Source organism: Vitis vinifera, chromosome 7, assembly GCF_030704535.1.
Source record: "Vitis vinifera cultivar Pinot Noir 40024 chromosome 7, ASM3070453v1".
In the NCBI taxonomy this organism is placed as follows: Eukaryota; Viridiplantae; Streptophyta; class Magnoliopsida; order Vitales; family Vitaceae; genus Vitis; species Vitis vinifera.
In genome coordinates, this window is record NC_081811.1 from 28,897,816 (window position 1) to 28,914,818 (window position 17,003).

The 17,003-nt window shown below is 35.6% G+C and overlaps 1 protein-coding gene across 6 annotated transcripts in view; it reads left to right on the plus strand.

The window, feature by feature from the left end:
* The window catches only part of LOC100266278 (uncharacterized), a 41,278-nt gene that overhangs the window by 16,927 nt on the left and 7,348 nt on the right, over positions 1-17,003 (plus strand). For all 6 annotated transcript variants that reach the window (XR_002030444.2, XR_009466268.1, XM_010654598.3 and 3 more), the window contains 11 exons: positions 745-845; positions 6,791-6,885; positions 7,827-7,847; positions 9,253-9,348; positions 9,455-9,575; positions 9,709-9,894; positions 10,127-10,323; positions 11,658-11,929; positions 13,258-13,359; positions 15,726-15,902; positions 16,015-16,203. Coding sequence is in view for 4 of the 6 variants with exons in the window: in XM_010654598.3 (XP_010652900.1) it covers positions 745-845; positions 6,791-6,885; positions 7,827-7,847; positions 9,253-9,348; positions 9,455-9,575; positions 9,709-9,894; positions 10,127-10,323; positions 11,658-11,929; positions 13,258-13,359; positions 15,726-15,902; positions 16,015-16,203 (1,557 nt within the window). In the remaining 2 variants the exon portion in view is untranslated. The remainder of the gene's footprint in view (positions 1-744; positions 846-6,790; positions 6,886-7,826; positions 7,848-9,252; positions 9,349-9,454; positions 9,576-9,708; positions 9,895-10,126; positions 10,324-11,657; positions 11,930-13,257; positions 13,360-15,725; positions 15,903-16,014; positions 16,204-17,003) is intronic.

A 17,003-nucleotide genomic window follows, 5' to 3' on the forward strand; every position in this document is an offset into this window, starting at 1 on the left:
TTGTTTTCGTATTCTTGTAGTTTAGTTTTCTTTGGTGGGAGGATTCCTCATCCTTCTCTTGTACTTCTTTTTTCTATCAATATATTCCTTTGTCGCTTCCTATCTAAAAAAATAAGACAATCAAACTTAGTAGTACCCACCATCTGCAAGAACAGCGTAATGACAACTTTCTTAAACAGTCAATTGAGTTAAGAAGGAAATGAAATTTTTGATAGTAAATCAATTGAGTTAATAAGGAAATGATATTCCATGGTTCCTAACCTGTCTATGGGCAGATCTCATAGTCAAAACTAGGAACAGAGTAAGAACTAATGGCTTTGAAGATTTTAATGGCAGATTAAAACATTGCTACTTCTTCCTCAACCCCCACCCTCCCACATGCACACACCAACACAAGCGAGTTTTTTTCAAACTTCTTCCATCTTATCTAAGAAAAAGATGGTTGTGTTTCTGGGTTCTACCTCAAGTTTGCACAATCCTGGAAAAAGAAAAAGAAAATAATGCATGTATTTGAGCGTATGTCAAGCCGCATCATATCATGTACCTTTCCCCTCCCCTCATTTTGTGGACTTGTGTTGTTTAGCTTTATATGTTCCTAGGTCATCCACTCCTTTTCCCTTTCTCCTCCATTATGACACATTTAAATGGATCTGAATAATCTGAAATTTATCTTATTATATAATTTTTTGTGTGATTTATTTATTTAAGGAGTCTGAATGAACAATCATGTTGTACAATTTTCAGTCCATTATACGGAGTAATTTGCAATATGCGGCTCTAAGTGCTTTGAGAAGACTTCCTCTAGATCCAGGAAATCCAGCATTTCTTCATCGGGCTGTGCAGGGGTAACTATTTTCTGTTCTCTGCTTGTCAATGTTTGTATTGCATTCAAGTGTGGTATAAGTGTTCCTTTCTTGGTTAATAGTATTCTGCTGATTATTGGAATGATTGGAAGAGTCATCTGATTTCAACCTATTGATTTTTAGGTGGTGTTTGTTTTTTGGTTGAATATTTGGCTTTTTTTATTCTGCTAAAAGTAACCCGTTGATATTGTCTAACATAACTAAAGTGAACCTATTGATAACAAGTTCACTTTAATTATGTTGGACGATGTCAACAGTTCAACCAAAAGCAAACACCACCTTAGTGATATTAAAATTTGGTTTTGTTTTATTTTTTGTTTTCATTACTCAATAATTCTCAATGCGCTCAAAGGAACTTTCTCAGATGCTGGAGCATATGAAATCAATTATTTTATGTTGTATATTCTTCTGTTGGTATCTTCATTGGGGCAACTAAAGGATTCAGGCTAGGCTTTGGACTGTTATATCATCATCATCATCCTCATTATTATTATTTGTTTTTTTGTTAAGAACAAAGAATTAATTTGAAATATGACAATATTTTGGAGGTAGGATGACTAGCAAAGAAACAGGTATACCCCCCAACCCCTCAAAAAAAAGAAAAAAAGAAAAGAAGATGAAGAAGAAGAAGAAAGAGATGAAAGTACTGAACACACAATACGTAAATAAAGTGTGCTTAAAACACCCAATATGCAACATCAATGGGGCTAAAGAGTTTTCTTTGAAGTTTCAAGTAAGGAAGTTCCCTTGTTTACTTACAAAGATGAATTCGTCCAGTCAGGAAGACAATGCAGCACTGAACCCACAAAAGTCTAGGTTCATTTTGTCAGTGGCAGATAGGAAAGTTATGCAAAATGTTGACAGGTTCATGGAGGCCTAATAAAGCTAATAGACCTGATTGTTGTGTCTTGGGATTGGGAATGGGGGATGGTGGATTATCTCTTCCTCCGTTGTCTTTTGTTTAGGAGTTATAGTATAAATTTTTTCTATGGTGGGGCTTGCATGGGTAGTTCCTATGACATCTTTGTCACATTAGTTTTCTTTTGGGGATTTGGTAGTAATCTAGAGAGAGGGCTTTCTAGGAGGGGCTATTCAAGCTACATTGGGGTTGATATGGTTTTTTAGGATTTTTCCATATTTACTCATTTTGTGGTAGGTAATGGGGCAAGAATTTGTTTTTGGGAAAATTTGTGGTGGGGCGATCAACTATCGTGCTCTCAGTTTACTAGATGTTCCAAAGTTGCCACAGTTATTTATCTTCCTATCTCAACTATCCTTGGCTTCTCTTTTCCTTTTTTTTGGAACCAAAATTTTTACTGTAACCTCAATGACTTGGAGACGGAGGATCTTGAAAGACTAATATTCTCTCTTATCAGTGTACACTTGCCCCCATCCATTCCAAACACAATAACTTGGTTATTATCTTTCTCAAGCTTATTTTTGGTAAATTCGTTTTTCCTATCTTGGTCCAATCCTATAGACGTAGTTCCTTTCTCTATAGCTGAATTTCTATGGAAATCTAAAGTGTCATCTAAGGTAAAAACTTTTGCTTGGATGGTGACACATAAGAAGATAAACACTAAGGAGATGTTACAATTAAGAGGACCTTACAAAGCCCTCAGCCCTGAATGAGACATTTTGTGCTCAAGGAGTGGAAAAACGGTTGACCATATTTTTTTTCATTGCATGGTGACTTTGGGTCCTATGGCGAATGCCATTTTGATTAAGCCAATTTGGATTGGGTTCCTATTAAGAGCATATGTGATTTGATGACCATCTTGTATAGGGGTTTTAGAAGCTTGATCAAAGGCAGAGCCTTATGATAGATCACTTTTCTTTCGTTGATATGGTTTGAATAGATGGAAAAAAAAAATGTTAGAATTTTCGAGGACAAGTGGAGGATTCCAGAGACAATTAGGGATCTAAGTCATTTCTATTCATCTTTATGGCCCTATTGTACCACGACATTCAAGGACATCCCTCTCATTGTTGTTCAGCTCAATTGACATTTGACATGTAGGTCATAAGGGTTTGCATGATGAGGAAAGGAGTATTGTTCCAATCCTATTTGATTGAGATGTTGGTATTCCTCATGGATGCTAAGATGTACAAAAGTTATTCAATTGAGAGGTTTTGTACTAATTTGTCTCTTATGGTTCTACATAGATGCATAGGTCTTAAGTATATCCAAGAGGCCAATCTTTTTATTTTATTTTTTTATTTAGCTTTTGTAAATCTGGGGAGGATTCCTCATCCTCCTCATGCTCGCTTTATCCATTTCTAATACATTTTTGTTTCCGATAAAATAAATAAATAAATAAAATCTAAAAAATATGAATATAAATCCTAAAATATCAGTGGTGGGTCATGAATGCCCTATGCAATAGAGGAATCTAATCATTGTAACAACCACTAGTTACGTCATACGCCACACTCTTCTCTTCTTTTTCTTTTCTTATTAGCGTTAAAACCTGATTTGGGTTGTGTTTCTTTTATCTCTTAACTCCAAAATGACACATTTTGATATTGGCTTTTGGGGGGAAAAAAGGGTAAAAACATCATCATTTTGGCTATGAGGAGAAAAAATGAAAGATAAAAATGGCAGATGCACACTTGTGGAAAGCCTTGCTCTTGGTTCAAGGCGTGCCCCTTTTGCCCCTAGGCTATGCCTCTTTAAAGGGGTTGTGCTTGACCTTAGGTGAGGTGTAGGTAGCATTGCATCTTGTTGCCTTACTCCGAGGGTGCGCCTTTTAAAACTATGATATTGTGATATTTGAGGATAGGAGGAGATCAATGGTGGAACTATGAGAATGTTTTGTTTTCTCTCAACTTTTTGGAGGCCCTTTGAGCATCACTTAGATGGACTGAAGATCGGTGAGCCTCCAAAATAAGAGAGTGATAGAGAATAGGGTGTGGTGCACTCCACTTGAAGTTTCCTTGAAGCTTAATTTTGATAAATGAGGAAAAATAGCCTTAATGGTTCGCTTGAGTGGGATTACTTGAGCTTTCTCAGAGGAAGTGGGTTTTGGTCTTGAATCAAAGATCTTAACAAAAAGTTAATAGTATCTAGTCTTATGGTTGAGGGATACCCAATGACATTTGTTTCTTGGGGATGAGAGGATCATGGCAATAGTTTCATTAGATGCACTAATTGCATCTCTCTTTAGAATGTTAGGTTGTTTTATTCTCCTATTAGTTTAGATACTCTAATAAGAATGTTAATAAGGCTTTGTTTGGGAAGGGTTTTCGAAAGCAGTTCTGAAAATAGTTCTTGAGAATAATTTTTTAAAACTATTCTTTGATGTTTTGTAGAATAAAATTTTGTTTAAGAATTTAAAATGTTCTTAACTTATTTTTTATGTTTTTAAATATGTTTTAAAAATAATTTTTATATGTAGTTCTTTATTTTTAATTATTTTTTATATTTGTATAATTATTTTTAAAATAGTCTTTAAAAAACAAGCGAAAACAACTAAAAACAATCAAAAGATGTCCCCTGAAAACACTCTTCTTTTTGTTTTTAAGAATAGAAAACTGTTTTTTGTTTCTTGATTACCAAACGTGTTATCTTGTTTTTTTTTTTGGTTTTGGAGGAGAGAAAACAATTATAAAACAAGACCTAGGTGATTCTAGAGAAAAGGCATGTGGTTTTGGGATAGATGGGAGTATTATTTTTATGGGAATCTCTTTTCATGTTTTCTTACTTATATTTCTTTTTCTAAAGAATCTCTCATCTTTCTTTGTATATCTTTCTTCCATATAATATAATAAATATGATTGTTTTATAAAAAAAGACATATTGGTTAGGAGACATTGTTATCAGACGCATTGGTCTGCCATTTGTTGAAATTTAAAATTGTTTTTCTCCTATTTAATCATATTTTAATTGAAACTTGATGGGCGCTTTGTTTGCTTAGAAGTTCATTTCTGGAACTTATGGTTAATGTGTCAAACATAGATTATTCCTAGAGTGAGGTGGTGGAAGTAGAGGCATGATTAACATGTTATCTTTCTACTTGGATTGCCCTGGGTACTCCTTTTAATTTGAGAGCAGCGTGTGATCTGGTAGTTGAGAAGCGTGAGAAACAGTTAGATTGTGGATGAAGCAATATTTGTCCAAAGGAGATGGACTTACACACATCTAGAGCACCCTCTCGAGCTTGCCAGCATACTTTATGTCTACCTTTGTGATGGGTGACATCAATTTTTTTGAGGTTAAAGTAGCTACAGAGGGATTTTTAGCAGGATGGAGATGAGGGAGGTAAACTACATGGCTGAGAAGAGAAGGAAGGAGGAGGGGGGTTTGTGGGTTGGGTGTGGTTTTGAGTTAAATGAACTTGGCAGTTTAAAATTGAGCTCATTGTATAAGTGGTTTTGGAGGTTCTCAGTGGAAGGAGATTGATTTTGGAGGAAAGTAGTGGTAGATAATTTTGGGAGGTGGAAGGGGGTCGATATTTGGTGAAAGAAATATCATGGATTGGATTGTGTGGAAACTTGTTAAGAAGGGTTGCAAAGGTTTTTTGGGCTTCATTTCCTGCTCAGTGGAGGATGGGCAGAGGATTAGGTGTTGGGCCTTTGGCTTGGGGTGTGAAGTGGGGGTTGAATTTGGAGTCCTAATTTTCATCCTATTTGACCTAGAAATTAACATGAGAGCTTGGGAAGCTGATTATTGGTGTGAGAAGGGCTGCACTGGCCACTGGAATCCTCCTTTTATTTGGAGATTAAATGGTTGGAATTTGAAAGAGGAGAGGAGTTCTTCAGCTTTATTTACTTGAAGCAAGGTAGCATATGGAAGAGTGAAATACATTTTTGGGATACCTGAACAGGGGCCTTTCTGTCTGTTGGTATCCCTTAGCTCCAATTTGATGTTTGCTCCTTGGATAACCTCGGTTAGATGGGATTTGGCGACCTTGTATAAGAATTTAGAGTTGAAATCATTCAAATTTCTCCAAGGCCACTTTGAGCTAGCCATGGAAGTAGCGATACTGGTATTACTAATGGATCTTAAAATGACAGGCGAGTTTTGTGCCTTTAATGGTATAATGGAGGGAGATTTGACAACAGTTCTTTCTTGGGTGGCAAATGGGTGAAGAGGGTCATGGAGATCTGACAACTGGATCTGAATGATTTTGAATCTCGTTAGAATGTTGGGCTGCTCATTTCTTGGAAGCTAAAATTGGCAAATCATGAAGCATAGGCTGGCCAAGAGAGGAGCCATCTCCCTTGTTGAATTTGTCAGGGAAGGGAACTAATCCTTCAACTCTATTTTTTTTTTCTTCTTCTTTTATTTATTTATTTATTTTGTTTTGTTTTGTTTTTGCTGTGTGTGTCTGTATGGAGAGAGCTTTGCTTTGTTTCTAGTTGCTTGTGTATATTTTTAAGGGAGCAACTATTGTACTTGTTTTATGGGAACCAATCCTTCAACTCTACTTTTGATGTTTTTTATTTTTTATTCTTTTATTTTGTTGTGTGTGAGCGCGTGCATCTAGAGAGCATTGTTTTCTTTCTAGTTTCTTGTGTAGATTTAACGGCTATTGTATTTGGGCTTCATGTTGTTGATGGCTCATGGAGAATGGTAATTGGTATCTGATCAAAAAAAAAAAAGGGTAATTGGTAGTTCTAGCAATGGCTCTTGATTCACCAGAAATAAATCAATAAAGAACCCTCCAGAAATCTTCTAAGATTTTGTATCCGATATTTTTGGTAGTTAGGAATCCATCTCCTGGTATTTTAAATTCTCAGTTGGGCAGCTCTGATTTATTCAGGTCTTTATGCTTGCAGATTTTGTTTTATCATCCTTTTTCTGCTATTGGCATTAATTGCTTCAATTCTTCTGTCCTACTGTATCCAGCTGTGATATTTAGATATTGCTCTTATGCTATATTTTCAAATGGCCAATTTTAACATGAATTCATTCACAACCTCAGGGTTTCTTTTGCTGATCCTGTTGCTGTAAGGCATGCTTTGGAAATTCTCTCCGAATTAGCTACAAAAGACCCTTATGCAGTTGCAATGGCCTTAGGTGATTTAATTAATTTCACATTTTCACTCTTGACATCCCATTATGTTTGCATGCACAGAATGTGTGATATGCACACCTCTGCATGGTCTCTACAAGCATTATATTCATACAAATAATTAGCACAATTGTTAGGAGATCAATGTGGACAAGTTGGTAGACATGATATATATTTATCACGTTCCTAGCTTGTTGTATGAGCTTCTCTCCATTTTCCCCACAACTGCGGGAGAGGAATTTCTTTTATTCAGCACTTGTTAAGAAGGTTGGTGGAGTCTCTCTCTCTCTCTCTCTCTCTCTCTCTCTCTCTCGGTCCCTTGCTCGAACTTGAACTTGGAACTTCCACATCCCAGCCTAATCGTTTGCCACTTGAGTCAGGACTGAAGGGCTTCTTACCTTTGAAAGTGGGGTGAAAAGTGAGATCTATTAAAATGAGCCTCTATTTTTCCTAGGAAAGAAACATTACCAACAGCCTAACTGAATCTGACTCAGAAGTTGCTATAAACCAATTCATATAGTGGATGCCAATACCGCCCTCGTGGAGCTTTAAAACCCTATTTGGGGAAGAGCTCCGATACACTCAAATCAACATTTAAACCCTATAGTTTGTTTAGATAAAACTCCTAAATGTGGGCTCTACAAAGCTCAATGTGATTGGCATCAATGGTCTAGTTAACAAGACTAGAACTCATTTCAAACAGTTGTCTTTGGTTGATTCCTGCCTGCACTGGAGGAAGCTTATTAAGGTGACATTAGTAACATGAACATTTGTCTCTCCCTGCTCGTAGTGCTTTTATCTTTGTGAAACATACACACTTGCAAATCTATATACAAATATATATACATTAAGATGTATTCATAGAACTAAACTACAGCGTTTTTCCTTCTCTTCTCTTTTCTTTTTCTTTTCATGTATCTGACACTTCGTTTTTTTCTTTTTGCAGGGAAGCTTGTACAACATGGAGGTATTCTTCATATTCTTTATTTTCATGATTAATTTTGGCCAATTAAAATTTTATGTTGCACCTGAGGAGCATTGCTAATTATTATTTTTACTATTATTTTCATTATTATTATTGCTGTTGTTATTATGAATTGGCTGTTATCTGTTAGCTGCAGTAGAGGAGATCATATGGTTATAGAATCCTGTTTGTGCTTATTCATAGTTACTGAAGCATGATGTGTGTGTGCATGAGCACATGCATTTGTTTTCCTCCATAATTAGTTTTTTATCATAAAAAAATACAGTGCCTTTCACTTTCAAAGCTGCTGGAAGGTTACCTACTAATACATGCATGAAAAATAGACTTCTGAAATACCTTTCACAACCTGCCTATTTTTTATTTTTTATTTTTAATTAATAATGAAAAAATGACATAGTTAACATGTTGGATAGCATGCTTTCAAAAACTGTTTTAAGAAACATCTACTGGTAATAGGTCATTTTAGAAATATGTTAACATATTGTGTTTGTTTAAAAATGTGAGCATCGATAAAGAAAGTTATCCAAAAATGACAAATTTTTTAAGATGCTCATTGTTTTCATTTTTTGAAAGAGGACATTTTTGAAGAAAACCATTTCATTTATGCTGCTAGACAGGCTCTGACTTTTTCTGAATTAATAGACCTCCATTATAACAGCCTATATAACGTCTTCTGTCTGTGCTTCATGGAAATTTGAAGTTTTTGGATTTTGATTTTGTTTGACCCATATGAATGGCAGAAATTTTAAAATAGGATGGCTCTCTTTCTGTCCAAGCATGCATGTTATCTGCCTTTTTAGTTGCATGGATGCAGAGAAGAAGTATGTCACTCTTCTTTTGTCTTGTCTAGCATTTGGAGCCTTGTATGTGTAGCTAAAGCAGATGAAACATTATTCTAAAGTACATGCTAAAATAGATTGCCCATTATGCTTAAATAGTGAGGCCTCTCTGTATACCAGAATCTCTTCCTCTATTTAAGTCAATGTTACCGGTCACTTGTAGAATTCAAAATCTTTAGCTATTTAGGTTCTTTGACATTTTTGCAAATTCAAGCTCTTATGAAATGATTATTTTAACTCTTAACATAGGTTAAATGATAGCTCTTACAACTCAACCAGTTTTGAGTTTGGAAAGGACAACATTGGGCACAATTCTTCTGTTCAAATATCTTTCATTTAATGAAAGGGTGAAGCAATTAAATTCAGTACATGAAACTTGATTCGGATCTTTTTGAGTATAACTCTCCAGTCCATTTATCTATCCTGGTTACTTTCTTCACTGAGGTGGATATTAAGTGATGTGATACTTATTCATGTGCTTTAAATTATATTCCTTTACGTCATTTCTGGCTGATGTCCTCAAGTTGCTTGGGTGTTTTATGAGTCAGGGGCTTTGCAAGATGTTCTCCATTTGCATGATGTTCTTGCTAGAGTTGCACTTGCCCGGTTGTGCTATACAATATCTAGAGCTCGGGCACTAGATGGTGAGTGCGTTTGATTTTATTTATATTTTTTGAAATTTTAAAATTTTTATTTCATTCCTTTGAAATTTATAGGATGGTTGGTATCTTGGTATTGTTGTGTGGACAGAAAGACCTGACATTAGATCTCAGTTCAACTCGGTGCTCTATCAACTTCTCCTTGATCCTAGTGAAAGAGTCTGTTTTGAGGCAATCTTATGTGTATTGGGAAAATTTGATAACGCAGAGCGGTACTAATTTGTGTCATCTTCAATTCTCTTTCTTAAATTTATGAATTTATGGCATTTGAAAGTTATCATTCTGTTTCACATCTGTTCCCATAATATTTAACTGGTCAATTTCTCTTAAATCTATTCACTACAGGACTGAAGAACGAGCTGCTGGGTGGTACCGTTTAACCAGAGAGATTCTCAAGTTGCCAGAGGCACCATCTATATCATCGAAAGAATCCAATACTGGGTCAAAAGATGGGCTTCCTCCAAAGGCAACGAAAGATAAATCTCAAAAGACAAGGCGACCACAACCCCTGATCAAACTTGTAATGAGAAGGTTCAAAAGCATTTCTGTTTTTTCTCTATGTTCTTGACAAAAACATTTATGCTTATGAGATTATTTTTATATATGGATTTTGAAGGTAGGAAGTGCACTTGAATTTTGCCAACTTCAGCTAAAAATTAGTTACTGTAACTTTTGTAAGCTGGAGTCTTCCTTTTAGTTTAATGGGTTTTTTTTTTTTGTGTGCGCTTTTTGTTTTTTCTGTTTTTCCCTACCTATGCTTCAGGTTGGAGAGTTCTTTCCGAAATTTCTCTAGGCCGGTACTTCATTCAGCAGCACGAGTTGTGCAAGAGATGGGGAAAAGTCGGGCTGCAGCATTTGCCTTAGGCATACAAGACATTGATGAAGGAGCTCATGTCAACACATTCTCAGAGACTGCTGATTCACTCGATACAGATGGCTATGAAAACTCACATTCTGAAGGTTTTTACTTCTTTTATGTTCACTAGTTCATCTCTTGCATAGCACTCTTTATGTATTCATCTTGAGATTTATTGATTATGTTTAAGGTGATAAGTTTTATTTATGAATCATTTAATCTGGTGTTTCATTTACTTCAATAATGGTTTAATATTTGAAGTAGTTGGGTTAGCTTCTGGAAAAAACTTGATTGTCCATAGTACTTGATGTGAGTGTGGCTTATAGTTTTCAAATCTATGAAATAATTAGTTATCTTTAACTTACTTGTCTAGTTAATAACTTTTTTACCCTCATGTTACATTGTGGGTACGAATGAAGTATGCGACTTTTGCTGAAGTTGAGAACGTCACTGATCAGTTAGGCTTTGAGATTGTAGAGGAGCCTCAAAATCCAAATGTGATAAATAGTCCCATTTCATCAGCCTAGGGTCAGTTTTCCTTAAAACAGTTGGCATATCTGTTCCATTCTGTAAAAGAAACCTAAAATCATGATTAGGTTTTGTTGATCGTGAATCACTTAATAAGCAGAGTGAATTTTGAGTAGCAGTTGGATGTGCAGGGTGTGTGGTCAATGGCTTATCTCTTTCTCTCTAATTTTTTTTTTTAAATTTTTTTATTGTTAGTGGCTCGGTTTATGGAGTCAATAGATTCTCTCCTTTTATTGTTAGTGGCTTGACCTGAGGATCATGTGTAAGAACAGTATTGTGCAATAAAAAAAATTGTGAGGCAAGCCTAATGAAGTCGCCTTCTTGATTCGAGGGGGTCAAGCATTCCTTGTGAAGACATCCAAGTACCTATCTTCCCTATTGGAACATCTAGTGGCTGCCTGGCTGGTTGACCTAGTTTTCCTACTGAAAGAATCCTCCATGCCTCTATAGATAAATAAGATTCTCTTGATTTTAGTGCTGGGGATTCTCGTCCTGCAAGTCAATGAGGAGATGACCACCAAAGAATCCCCCTAAATGAGGAGATCTCTAAACGTCAAAGGGGGAAAAGGGGGAAAAAAGAGCTTTTGTTGCATATTCCAACAAGGCTTAAAACTTGTCTTGTTTCTGAATTCAGTACCAGCCGGTTTGTATAAAAGCTAGATCATATCCTTCGTGTAGTTTCTTATAGTACTAGTACGCCTATTCACTGGAATGTTTCCATCAATCCAAATCCATCTTCCCCTCCTTGACTGCCTTTCTATAACTAAAATGGACTCTGTATTCTTTGTACTAATTGGATGGTAATATTGCCGTTGGCATATATTCTTATGGTGTGATTCTTTAGTCTATTTGGTGAGTCATAACTCATCTCATTCCATCTTTTTTTTTTTGTTTTTCTTTTTTTACACAGGAGTCCGAAGAACTACTTCTATGTCTAATGGAGCAGGTGGCAAAGATACAGTTGCGAGCTTATTAGCTTCATTAATGGAAGTGGTGCGGACAACTGTGGCATGTGAATGTGTTTTTGTTCGAGCAATGGTAATTAAGGCTTTGATCTGGATGCAAAGTCCACATGAATCACTTGACGAACTAAAGTCCATTATTGCATCAGAGCTTTCTGATCCAGCTTGGCCAGCAGCACTATTGAATGATGTCTTGCTCACATTGCATGCTCGTTTCAAGGTAACAACATTGAGGAATAGGTTCTGTTTGTGTTGAAGCTGCGCTTCTAGCATCTAAATTTCTATTATGAAACATAATTTGACCATTTTGTTCTTCTGTTACTTGTTTCACTGATTCCTATTATTGTCCATCCAATTGTTTGCTTTTGATTTAGGGAAAAGTGGGTTTTGATTACTAATATGAAAAAATATAGAAAAAGAACCCCAACTTTTGTAAATCAATTTTTTCTTCATCTATTTAAAAATATTTTAAAATACATGCATTTTTTCATAAGTCAGATATTTATTTCCTGAAATGACCTTTTACTTTTCAGGTTAATAACATTAATTAATTTGTTTCCTTCATCAGTTTAGTATCAGCCATGTACAAAATTTGTACGTTCCCAATTTCAAATGTGAATGTTCCTCCTGTGTGATTGATAGACGATGGGTTAATGCCTGAAAAAGAAGCAATCCAGTCTGGCTTAAGAAGAGACCATTTTAGTTGTTTCTGAAAATAAAAAGGGAAAAAAAAAGAAGTTAAATTTAGCTACTCCATTGATACTTTTTAAGAAGCTGCAACTTCGCATTATATACAAAGTGAGAATTTCATGGATGTAGTCACATGTTATATAACATAAATCTGCTTCAAATTAAAACTGTAATACCGTATTTGCTAGTCCATTGATTGAAATAAGGGAAGACCGTGAAAGAAGAAAAATCAAGTGGTGGGGGTGTTTCACTGCATGCAGCATCGACCATGGACATTGTCCACTTCATCTCAGGAATATTACCCATTACAAAAGATGAAGTGGGACCTCTGATCCCTTGCCTTCTAAGCTTGGACCGGATCACCTTGGGCTTTAGCAAAATATCATGACAAAGACATATAAACAAAAAGATTCACCAGACAAGCAGAAAAACTACTAAAGTGAAACATATGGGAAGAAAACACTTTTTCATTGGTTATACATTTCTTATTCGTTCTTTTAATTTTAGGACACTCATTATAGTCAATTCATTTGTTGCATCATCAATGATTTTGTATTCTTGAGATTGTACTTTTCTTTATGGATTTGTAGTTGTACTTTTATGCACTATATATATCTTTTCGACTTTTTCCTCCTCCATTACACATGTATTGTGCCATGTCCTTAATTCTATACCTTATTTTTATGGCATTTCACATATGCTTATGCCCTATGCCATGTTTTTTTTTTACTTTATTGACAAGTTTTTCCTTTCATTCATACCATATAAAATGGTTTTTGCTTCCTTTTGTACTGTGTATATACCTGGTTTGTGTACTTAATCAATATTTTATTTTCTTTTTCCTTGTTGGCTTATTAGGCAACTCCAGATATGGCTGTGACTCTCCTTGAAATTGCAAGAATTTTTGCTACTAAAGTTCCTGGGAAGATTGATGCTGATGTATTACAACTACTATGGAAAGTAGGTCCAGGCTAACTCCTAAGCTATAATAATTCGTTATTATTTATTGTAAATCTTTGTTGTTAAATGTTTTTATTTTTATTTTTGATAGGTTTTGTTATTAGAATTATATAGCTTCCAGGATATAGTTTCTTGCAGCTTCACAATGTGCTTAGGTAACAAATTGATAGGTTTTGTTGTTGGAACTATATAGCTTCCAGGATATAGTTTCTTGCAGTTTCACAATATGCTTAGGTAACAAAGTGGGGAGAGATGATAACATGTGAAGGACAGCAAATGTGTTTGGATGCACAAATGTGTATGTTAAAACTTTCTAACAACCTGAGGAGATTTGAAATTGGTCCTTTTATATTTTTGAACCTACAGCTCCTTACCAAAAAGATTCCACCAATTTATTTTTTCGAGTGCACCATAAAATGAGGGGAGATTCAGCCCTCAATGTGAGTATGATTGTGTTGTTTATCTACTTGACCACATCCATTTCATTCTGTGCGTAACAGAACACATTCAAGTTGGCTAGGGAGATCATTCCGTCATAGTTGTGGAATTATGCATTGATAGGGCAATTGATCCATCAGTTCTTTGTATTTTTCCCATTAATGTCCTCTTCCTGCTAATGAAGTTATCAGTATTTCAAATTTGTGCCCAAAATTGTTCATGCAGGAAAGCAAACTTTTTGTGTTGCTGATGGCTTTGAGCCCCTTAATTCAAAAAGATTTTTGCCTTTTACCATCAATCTCCTGTCAAGCAGGTGGCAAGTTGCCAATGCCATTGGAATAGGTATTTGAGGCAAAAAAAGATTTTGTGGTCTTTATATATCCCTGCCATTGAGATGACATCTGTTAAACTCTTCCCTTTTCCAGTGAGCACCAAGTCTCTGAAATTTTATTTGAGGATTCTTTCAGAAAAATTTATCTTCCACCCTTGCATCTGTAATCGGTTAGTTGCATACTCATTTTCTCATCAACATTTTTCTGCAAAGCCTTTAAGCTTCCTTGCTTTATTCTCATTAACTTTTAAGTCAACCTTTGAACTATTCGTCATCCTATTCCTACCTTTACCCTCCTGTGGTTTAACTAAGATGGGGCTAACTTCAGATTTCCCACAGATCTCTTATTGGAACCTTATGTCTTATCATTGCTTATGAATATCCAGACAAAGTTTACTCAGGATAAATGTTACTTTGATATTGATTTCTCTTGGCCGATCCATCATCCTTTGCAATCTGTCTCACCCTAAGAATGGTAGGCAAGCCATTTGAGTAACTTTGACACACTTAGAAGAAGTACAAGCAGTTTAGTGGAAGATGAATAGAATAGAGATTTCTTGGAACAGGTATTGTAGTTGAGGTTGTATTTGATGTTATCATGTGGTTGACTCAAAAGCTTCTAATTTTAATACAAAAACTATATTATAAGGTGGGAGATGCACGGCCTAACAGAGCACGATGAGATGCCCTTTTTTTGTTGTAAATATAAAAAACAATATATTTGCTTTTACTAAATAATCATTTTTTAAGTACCCCAGGTTCTGCACCATGTATCAATGACCTCCGATTAAATTCATACTTATTCCCTTACTTTGTGTTAATGTTGATAAAATAATCCTTGCCTAATGAATAAATTTTAAGATTTTGTTTAAAATTAACAAGTAAAAAATGGAAATTTTATAATTTTTGTGTGTGTGTGTATGTGTGCACATTCATGCCCCCAGGTTTTGATTACTCTGAAATTTGCTGCCAGATACCCCTGTGTCTGTTGACACTGGGGAACCATGTCCTTGTCTTAAAGCCATAGCTGCCATATTGTTTCATAACCATGCAAATTAAGAATGGGTTCATATACTCCCTGCGCTCATCTACTTGTGCCTTCATCTGAATGTGGATTAATGATAGCTGCACCTTTTTCTTCTAGTTTGGAGTGGTGAGAAAATATATGTTGTTGAATGGACCTGGCTCAAGTGGTACAAGGGTTGGGGGGTTTGTGGGTGGTTATAGGTTCAAGTCCCAATAGGGACAAAAATTTACCTATCGAAAAAAAGAAAAAGAAAAAGGAATTGATAAATTCTGTTGAATGTATGTAATCTTTTGCATTGCGGGAGATTACATCCATAACTTGAGGCCCACCAGAGAATAATTTTTCATGGGTTTGGATCTGACTTTTGGAATTGGTTTTCCTAAAGTATAAAGAATCTTGATATTTTGTTAGTTGTCAGTAGTTATTTCTGATTTTTATAGCAATGCCTTTTCGGTTATAATGTTGCTTTTTCAGTTTCTTCTTGCCGTCTTTATATTTAAGGTTTGTTGTCTTTGCCATTTGCTTTTATTGATGAGATCTTTCAAGTATTTATTGACAATTCCATTTCAGACGTGCCTTGTCGGAGCTGGTCCTGATGGGAAACACACAGCTCTGGAAGCAGTCACAATAGTTCTTGATCTACCACCACCACAACCTGGTTCAATGTTAGGACTTACATCAATTGATAGGGTATCAGCATCTGATCCAAAGTCAGCTTTGGCATTACAGAGATTAGTCCAGGCAGCTGTAAGCATCTAAGTTGATGTAGAATCTTTCTTTGTCCTTCAGTTACTGCTCATCCAAGAAAATACTATAAATTTGATTTTTTATTTTTAAATCTGGATTAATGCACATGCAGGTATGGTTCCTTGGTGAAAATGCCAATTATGCTGCTTCTGAATATGCTTGGGAGTCTGCAACTCCTCCTGGTACTGCATTGATGATGTTAGATGCAGATAAAATGGTTGCTGCAGCAAGTTCTCGTAACCCTACTCTGGCTAGTGCAATGACTCGACTCCAAAGGTGTGCTTTCAGTGGCAGCTGGGAGGTATAAGTTTCCATCTGGTTGCTCACTTGAGAGGTTACATGTCTATTGCTTGTATTAGAGAGTAAGGGGTAGGTTAAGCATGACATTTATCCTGCCTGGCCCTACTGGCATTGGACTGGCTCAATATCACAGTTGGGGCAGAAACTGTTTTTATACTGTCAGTCCATTACCAGTCATGATAGCTAGTAGTCTTCAAAATAGTAAGTGTCATGTGCCAGTTAGCTGATTAGTATAGTGCCCACGTACAATGACTGGGGTTCATCATTAGCTGAACATGAATGGAGTGTGCTTCACTTATTTGTTCTTTGGGTTTTCTTTCCTAATTTTTACATATGGTTTTTTCATAAACATTTTGGACTTTTTGTTTAATAGGTATATTGTACCAAAAATGATTTAATATAACCATATATAGCCAATTAACAAGAAAAAAAGAAAAAGAAAATCTGCACTTAGTCTCTGCCTGCCCCTCTTGCCCTATACTACTTCTATTAATGATGGTAATGGAATTAAAATTTCCAAATCTGTTCCTTGGAAAGGTGGCAATACATTGTTGCTGTAGTAATAGAATCACCTTGCACCATGTTGAAATTTGTGCAGAAGTCCATGACTAGTAGAAAAGAGGCTTGCAGTACACAGAAAAGTTGTCTGGGTCATGTGGAAGTTCTTCACTTTGTTTGTTTGTCGTTGTATTTTTTTTTTTTTTGGCTGCATTAATGCTATTGAGTCAACCGAATTCACTCTTTTATTTTTCTCCTCTTCAATTTTTTTTTTTTTTTCTTCTGTTGTTTTGCATTCATGCT